This window comes from Pseudophryne corroboree, chromosome 8 (genome assembly GCF_028390025.1).
Source record: "Pseudophryne corroboree isolate aPseCor3 chromosome 8, aPseCor3.hap2, whole genome shotgun sequence".
Taxonomy (NCBI): Eukaryota; Metazoa; Chordata; class Amphibia; order Anura; family Myobatrachidae; genus Pseudophryne; species Pseudophryne corroboree.
Window position 1 is genome coordinate 480,564,613 of NC_086451.1, and position 9,400 is coordinate 480,574,012.

At 45.9% G+C, this 9,400-nt stretch overlaps 1 protein-coding gene across 4 annotated transcripts in view; it reads right to left on the reverse strand.

The window, feature by feature from the left end:
* The window catches only part of ZNF711 (zinc finger protein 711), a 126,469-nt gene extending 117,385 nt beyond the window's left edge, over window positions 1-9,084 (reverse strand). For 2 of the 4 annotated variants that reach the window (XM_063938394.1, XM_063938395.1), the window contains exons 1-3: window positions 8,826-9,084; window positions 2,377-2,480; window positions 795-1,331 (exon numbers count right to left, since the gene is read on the reverse strand). In XM_063938394.1, the coding sequence (XP_063794464.1) occupies window positions 795-1,331; window positions 2,377-2,458 (619 nt within the window). In that variant the 5' untranslated portion in view covers window positions 2,459-2,480; window positions 8,826-9,084. The other 2 variants (XM_063938391.1, XM_063938392.1) reach the window with 2 other exon arrangements.
* Window positions 9,085-9,400: the final 316 nt, after the last annotated feature.

The following is a 9,400-nucleotide window of genomic DNA, read 5'->3' on the forward strand; positions in this document are numbered from 1 at the left end:
GGTCACCACATTCTTAGTACAGACACCAATTCCATATAGATTGTAAGTTTGCGAGCAGGGCCTTCCTACCTCTATGACTGTTTGTTATGACCCAGTTTTGTTTTATCATTGTGTCCAATTGTAAAGCGCAACGGAATTTGCTGCGTTATATAAGAAACTGTTAATAAATAAATAACAGATAATTAAGGGAAAGAAGGAAATGTGACAGTTCTGCGCCCCAAAGAGGTGACAATAACTCAACATACGAACAATCCACCCCATACCATGATATGATTAAATACCACTATATTTATTTTAACACACACATAAATTTAATAATATAGAAGTTCTGCAAAAGCCCCCATAGCACAAAGACATGAAAAATACCATAAACAATCTACTTATGGGGAATACACAGCCAGGTGTGACACAAAGCGGGCGCCATCTCCTGCGCCACAAAAGGAGCGCCGCAGCGAGGCACGAGCCTGTGTGGATCTGGAGTTGTTATAAAAGATTAAATACAGAAAAATGACTCCCGAACATCCGCCGGCCACTTACACCCTCACATGTTCCAACCACAGATACCGGCACTGTCATATACACCTATGGTATAATAATATAATATAATGCTGCAGTATCCTTTAGTTACTGATCCGCACTCCGCTGTGGATTGCCCATAAGGAGATAGTTTTAACTTTATGAGCTCTTATTTTACTTCTTATTGAACTCTGAATATCATCACATTGTTACATAATAGCTCGTACATTCATTAAGCTCTTCTATGAACACACCCTGATATAACGGACATGACTTACATGAAATCATCAGGTAATCTTCAGAAGAGCCTTTCCCATCGTCATCATCCTCACTTTTAATGGTAACAGAGGACCCGGTGGCCTGGATGCCAGGAGAATGAATAATCGCATCCGAATCACAGCTGGCCACTAATACTTCTTGTGAGACCAAGCTGGGAGAGTGAGGTCCAGACGCGCCATCGTGCACCACCTGCGCCAGCCGACCGTCCACCCCAGTGACCAGATCAGCCACGAAGACTTGGTCGGGAACACTAATGGTTTCCGTAATAATGTCGGACTCTAGGACGTGATGGCTTCCGTCTAACTCCTCTTCCATCGCAACGTCCGTTTCCAACACGGCCTCAGGAACAATGACGCTTTCTGCGACCACGTCGGCCTCTGTGATAATATCTGGGCCTTGGATGACTTCGTCTGACAGCTCATCGTGTTCCAGCGTTATGTCCTCATCTGTGATGACGTCGGAAACTAAGACGGCTTCTGGAACCGACACAACGATGTGGTCGCCATCGACGTGGGCTGTGGCAGTTATGCCGGCCGCTGTGGAAACAATGACAGGCGATATAAAGTAACAGACAAGACTCACGTGTGTTCTGCGAGGGATGAGCGACATTAGCAATCGCCATTCATAGGTGGAATAACGTTCTAACGCTGCAACAATAAGTATATGTGGCGGGCTGAACACATCTGCCGAATATTCCCCTATCAGACGGAGAAATTCAGTCACCTAACACCTGATCTAATATGTGTTCATTAATTGGATGCTTCTGACTTTGATGCTGTTGCGGCTTGTGTAGATTATACGAGGTGCGGCTAATCAATAACGAGACTGATGCTATCATTTACGTTTAATTATATAAAGTACATTATAGCCCTGTTCCCCTTGTATATACTCCCCTTCTGCACCCAGAGATGTGAATTATGGGGCCTATTCAGGTTGGATCCATCTGCAATTATTGCGAACGCCCGCGGGCGCATGCACAGAAAATGCGATCGCCTCTGCTTATCAATCAGGCAGAGGCGTTCGCGGAGCGGGGGGGGCGGCAACGCTCCATTTCCAGGGCAGAGACGGATCGCTGGCGGGGCGGCCAAACGGCGGGGGGGGGGGTGGGGGGGTGCGGCGCGGCACAAACGGGGGTGTGATCGCTGTGGCTGCATGACGCGCCGGCAGGAGGCATCCTCTATTTCTGCTAACAAGCAGAAATTGCGATGGGTTCGCAATTTCTGCTTGTTTAAGGGGGGAGGGGGCGGTCAGCATGCTAGCAGAATTTGCAATCCTTACTGAATTAGCCCCTATGTTCTACGTATCACTTTGCTGAGAGACGTCAGAGCTGGGAGTAACAACTGCTCCGCTTTGTGCGGCACAATTTCTGTGCTACGCTTGCAGATCCAAAAGTACCCTGGTAGGTTAATTAGCTCCTGACCAACATAAACCTAGTATGTAAGTGTACATGGGAAGACTAGTTGGTCCAAGTGGTTCTTATCTGCCGTCACATTCCGTGTTTCGATGCCCCTGTCCGCCACTGTCTAGTCCTGGAACGTTCATACAGGAGACAGGCAACAACATGAAAGCAAGGTGCATTACCAAAGTCTTGCATGACCATGGTGTGGGCCATGGTGGACTCTTGCGTCTGCAGGTCCAGCCCTGCGCCTACAGGATCCATCATTAGTCTGAGTCATTCACAAAACCTATGGAGAAGAAAACGACACGTCAGCCAGCTCCCAGGGGATTACATAGGAACAGAATATACTATCATATATATATATCATATCATATATATCATATGTATATAATATCATATCATATACTATCATATATATATCATATCTGGTGCAGCCTCTACAGACACATGATGAATGGTGTAGAAGAACCCTGGAGAACATGAGAAAACACAGATTTTAGATTGTTAGCTCTTCTGAGCAGAGCACACCATTTGTATGTGGTGTCTGTCTACCTTACAATCCGGGAGAATATTACACTAATAAACAATGGGGAATTCAATTGTTTGAAACAGACACCCAAATGACTTTTCAAACAATTGAATACCCCCCAATGTGTGGTATAACAACCCTGGAAGCTAAAGTACAAATGAACGATATAAAAGAACTAAAGAACAAGAACAAGAGACAGGACAGGGCCAACACTGTCCACTGTTTCCTCGTGTACCATGAGCCATTATCACTGAATGGATATTGGGGCATATTCAATTAGCCGCAAAGTTCCATCAGAACCTTGCACGCTAATACTCTGCGGGACAGCAAGGCTGCGTGAAGGGAGGGTTAGGGTAGGGGGGAGGATATACATACTTACCCGACCGGGACTCACTGCGTCGGGATGCTGGTGTCAGTTATATGACTCTCAGCATCCACCGGGATATAGTATGTATCCCGGGAGAATGACTGTTGGATACGGCTGATCGCTCGTGGGTAAGCTGAATATAGTTATAAGGGATAAGGATGATTATACACTGTAAATGACTATTAGTGGGCAGGTTGGATATGAGCGATTAGGTTGATTAGGTTTTGGTAATTAGGCTGGTGCAGGATCTTGGGTGCGAATCGCGTTCATGTCGGGCAAACGCCACAGTATTCGTTAGAATTCTCCAGAATGCTCCCCATTCCGATTCTGGACAACTTGGGACCCATGACACGGTGCATTATCCTGCTGGAATATTCCATCGTTGTGGGGGTACACAAAGTCCATGAAGAGCTGCAGATGGTCACCAGCCACCGGTAACGAATACCATATACGTGTATCATAGATCCCGGCCGCAGAATGCCGACCAGGGGGGCCAGTGCAACAAGCCCCTTGCAGGGTCTTAGTCCCTGTTGGTCAGGCATGCCGACCGTCTAGATAGTGAGGGGGCGGGATGTAGGTGGAGGGGTTGTGACCGGCGCTCTCCTCACCACTGGTCACATAACTACATCCCATATAAGTGGTATATATATGATTATTGGTGATTAGGTTGGATATATGGATATAATTGGTATATATATGATTATTGGTGATTAGGTTGGATATATGGATATAATTGGTATATATATATGATTATTGGTGATTAGGTTGGATATATGGATATAATTGGTATATATATGATTATTGGTGATAAGGTTCGATATATGGATATAATTGGTATATATATGATTATTGGTGATAAGGTTGGATTTATGATTAATCATGAGTAATTGGGTCAGATATGATTGATAATGATGGGTCAGTTATAATTGATCAGTAGTGGGTGGATATGATTGCTGATTAGTTATTCGGTCAGATATGACTGATCACTAATCACTGGATATGATTGATCAGTAGGGATGACCAGGATATGATTGATCAGTAGGGATGACCAGCGTATGATTGATTAGTAGGGATGACCAGGATATGATTGATCAGTAGGGATGACCAGGATATGATTGATCAGTAGGGATGACCAGGACATGATTGATCAGTAGCGATGACCAGGATATGATTGATCAGTAGTGATGACCAGGACAAGATTGATCAGTAGGGATGACCAGGATATTGATTGATCAGTAGGGATGACCAGGACATGACTAATCAATAGGGATGACCAGGATATGATTGATCAGTAGCGATGACCAGGATATGATTGATCAGTAGGGATGACCAGGATATGATTGATCAGTAGGGATGACCAGGATATGATTGATCAGTAGGGATGACCAGGACATGATTGATCAGTAGGGATGACCAGGATATGATTGATCAGTAGTGATGACCAGGACAAGATTGATCAGTAGCGGTGACCAGGATATGATTGATCAGTAGGGATGACCAGGATATGATTGATCAGTAGGGATGACCAGGATATGACTGATCAGTAAGGATGGCCAGGATATGATTGATCAATAGGGATGACCAGGACATGATTGATCAGTAGCGGTGACCAGGATATGATTGATCAGTAGTGATGACCAGGATGTGATTGATCAGTAGGGATGACCAGGATATGATTGATCAGTAGGGATGACCAGAACGTGATTGATCAAACGTGATTGATCAGTAGCGGTGACCAGGATATGATTGATCAGTAGGGATGACCAGGATAATGATTGATCAGTAGGGATGACCAGGATATGATTGATCAGTATGGATGACCAGGACATGATTGATCAGTAGCGGTAACCAGGATATGATTGATCAGTAGGGATGACCAGGACATGATTGATCAGTAGGGATGACCAGGATATGATTGATCAGTAGGTATGACCAGGATATGATTGATCAGTAGGGATGACCAGGACATGATTGATCAGTAGGGATGACCAGGATATGATTGATCAGTAGTGATGACCAGGACAAGATTGATCAGTAGGGATGACCAGTACATGACTGATCAATAAGGATGACCAGGATATGATTGATCAGTAGCGATGACCAGAATATGATTGATCAGTAGGGATGACCAGGATATGATTGATCAGTAGGGATGACCAGGATATGATTGATCAGTATGGATGACCAGGATATGATTGATCAGTATGGATGACCAGGATATGATTGATCAGTAGGGATGACCAGGGTATGATTGATCAGTAGGGATGACCAGGACATGATTGATCAGTAGGGATGACCAGGACATGATTGATCAGTAGGGATGACCAGGATAATGATTGATCAGTAGGTATGACCAGGACATGACTGATCAATAGGGATGACCAGGATATGATTGATCAGTAGCGATGACCAGGATATGATTGATCAGTAGGGATGACCAGGATATGATTGATCAGTATGGAAAACCAGGACATGATTGATCAGTAGCGGTAACCAGGCTATGATTGATCAGTAGGGATGACCAGGACATGATTGATCAGTAGGGATGACCAGGATATGATTGATTAGTAGGTATGACCAGGATATGATTGATCAGTAGGGATGACCAGGACATGATTGATCAGTAGGGATGACCAGGATATAATTGATCAGTAGTGATGACCAGGACAAGATTGATCAGTAGCGGTGACCAGGATATGATTGATCAGTAGAGATGACCAGGATATGATTGATCAGTAGGGATGATCAGGATATGATTGATCAGTAGGGATGACCAGGATATGATTGACAGTAGTGATGACCAGGATATGATTGATCAGTAGGGATGACCAGGACATAATTGATCAGTAGCTGTGACCAAGACATGATTGATCAGTAGGGATGACCAGGACATGATTGATCAGTAGGGATGACTAGGATGTGATTGATCAGTAGGGATGACCAGGATATGATTGATCAGTAGCGGTGACCAGGACATGATTGATCAGTAGGGATGACCAGGACATGATTGATCAGTAGGGATGACCAGGATATAATTGATCAGTAGGGATGACCAGGACATGACTGATCAGTAGGGATGACCAGGATATGATTGATCAGTAGCGGTGACCAGGACATGATTGATCAGTAGGGATGACCAGGACATGATTGATCAGTAGCGGTGACCAGGACATGATTGATCAGTAGGGATGACCAGGATATAATTGATCAGTAGGGATGACCAGGACATGATTGATCAGTAGGGATGACCAGGATATGATTGATCAGTAGGGATGACTAGGATATGATTGATCAGTAGGGATGACCAGGATGTGATTGATCAGTAGGGATGACCAGGACATGATTGATCAGTAGCGATGACCAGGATATGATTGATCAGTAGGGATGACCAGAATATGATTGATCATTAGGGATGACCAGGATGTGATTGATCAGTAGGGATGACCAGGATATGATTGATCAGTAGGGATGACCAGGACATACTTGATCAGTAGCTGTGACCAAGACATGATTGATCAGTAGGGATGACCAGGACATGATTGATCAGTAGGGATGACCAGGATGTGATTGATCAGTAGGGATGACCAGGATATGATTGATCAGTAGGGATGACCAGGATATGATTGATCAGTAGCGGTGACCAGGACATGATTGATCAGTAGGGATGACCAGGACATGATTGATCAGTAGCGGTGACCAGGACATGATTGATCAGTAGGGATGACCAGGATATAATTAATCAGTAGGGATGACCAGGACATGATTGATCAGTAGGGATGACCAGGATATGATTGATCAGTAGCGGTGACCAGGACATGATTAATCAGTAGGGATGACCAGGACATGATTGATCAGTAGCAGTGACCAGGACATGATTGATCAGTAGGGATGACCAGGATATAATTGATCAGTAGGGATGACCAGGACATGATTGATCAGTAGGGATGACCAGGATATGATTGATCAGTAGGGATGACTAGGATATGATTGATCAGTAGGGATGACCAGGATGTGATTGATCAGTAGGGATGACCAGGACATGATTGATCAGTAGCGATGACCAGGATATGATTGATCAGTAGGGATGACCAGAATATGATTGATCATTAGGGATGACCAGGATGTGATTGATCAGTAGGGATGACCAGGACATGATTGATCAGTAGCGGTGACCAGGACATGATTGATCAGTAGCGGTGACCAGGACATGATTGATCAGTAGGGATGACCAGGATATGATTGATCAGTAGGGATGACCAGGACATGATTGATCAGTACCGGTGACCAGGACATGATTGATCAGTAGGGATGACCAGGATATGATTGATCAGTAGTGATTGGGCTGGATAATGATTGATCAGTAGTGATTGGGCTGGATAATGATTGATCAGTAGGGATGACCAGGATATAATTGAGTAGTAGGGATGACCAGGATAATGATTGATCAGTAGTGATTGGGTAGTGATGATATGATTGATCAGTAGTGATTGGGTAGTGATGATATGATTGATCAGTAGTGATGGGTAGTGATGATATGATTGATCAGTAGTAATTGGGCTGGATAATGATTGATCAGTAGGTATCAGGTGGGATAATGATTGATCAGTAGTGATGGGTAGTGATTATAGGATTGATCAGTAGGGATGATCAGGATAATGATTGATCAGTAGTGATGGGTAGTGATGATATGATTGATCAGTAGTGATTGGGCTGGATAATGATTGATCAGTAGTGATTGGGCTGGATAATGATTGATCAGTAGGTATCAGGTGGGATAATGATTGATCAGTAGTGATGGGTAGTGATGATATGATTGATCAGTAGGGATGATCAGGATAATGATTGATCAGTAGTGATGGGTAGTGATGATATGATTGATCAGTAGTGATGGGTAGTGATGATATGATTGATCAGTAGTGATGGGTAGTGATGAGATGATTGATCAGTAGTGATGGGTAGTGATGAGATGATTGATCAGTAGTGATGGGTAGTGATGATATGATTGATCAGTAGTGATGGGTAGTGATGAGATGATTGATCAGTAGTGATGGGTAGTGATGAGATGATTGATCAGTAGTGATGGGTAGTGATGAGATGATTGATCAGTAGTGATGGGTAGTGATGAGATGATTGATCAGTAGTGATGGGTAGTGATGAGATGATTGATCAGTAGTGATGGGTAGTGATGAGATGATTGATCAGTAGTGATGGGTAGTGATGATATGATTGATCAGTAGTGATGGGTAGTGATGATAGGATTGATCAGTAGTGATGGGTAGTGATGATAGGATTGATCAGTAGTGATGGGTAGTGATGATATGATTGATCAGTAGTGATGGGTAGTGATGGGTAGTGATGAGATGATTGATCAGTAGTGATGGGTAGTGATGATAGGATTGATCAGTAGTGATGGGTAGTGATGGGTAGTGATGAGATGATTGATCAGTAGTGATGGGTAGTGATGATAGGATTGATCAGTAGTGATGGGTAGTGATGGGTAGAGATGATATGATTGATCAGTAGTGATCAGTAGTGATGGGTGTAGAATAGGTCAGATGTGACTGATCCCCGGTTACCGGGCCGGGTAATGACAGGGACATGACGGTGACAGCTCCTGTACACACCGGCCTCGGGGGTCGCCATCTCCGGTCACCCGGCCGCCGCGGCCTGCAGAGGCCTCTCCTCCTTCCCCCGGGCCTATCCCCGCTCCGTCCTCCCCGCCTGCCCCCCTGTACCTGGCCGGGGTCCCGGGCGTCCCTCTCCGTGCCGTGTCCGCGGGATCCGGAGCAGGGGGCTGCGGGGGCCTCGGCCAATCAGCGCGGGGAGCGGCGGGCGCGGCCTCCTCCTCCTCCCCCCGGCCTGGCGCGGCCTCCTCCTCCCGCCGCCTCACGTCACTGTGCCCGGGGAGGGGGAGTGCGACCGCTGCCGGGCTGAGGCCTGAGCCTGCTGCTCCCTGCCAGCCCGGGGACCGGCTCCGGGGGAACCACAGGGACCAGCAATCCCTCCATACTGTACATACAGGGCCGAGACCCCGCTCTGGGGAACCACAGGGACCAGCAATCCCTCCATACAGTACATACAGGGCCGAGACCCCGCTCTGGGGAACCACAGGGACCAGCAATCCCTCCATACAGTACATACAGGGCCGAGACCCCGCTCTGGGGAACCACAGGGACCAGCAATCCCTCCATACAGTACATACAGGGCAGAGACCCCGCTCTGGGGAACCACAGGCACCAGCAATCCCCCCATACTGTACATACAGGGCCGAGACCCCGCTCTAGGGAACCACAGGCACCAGCAATCCCTC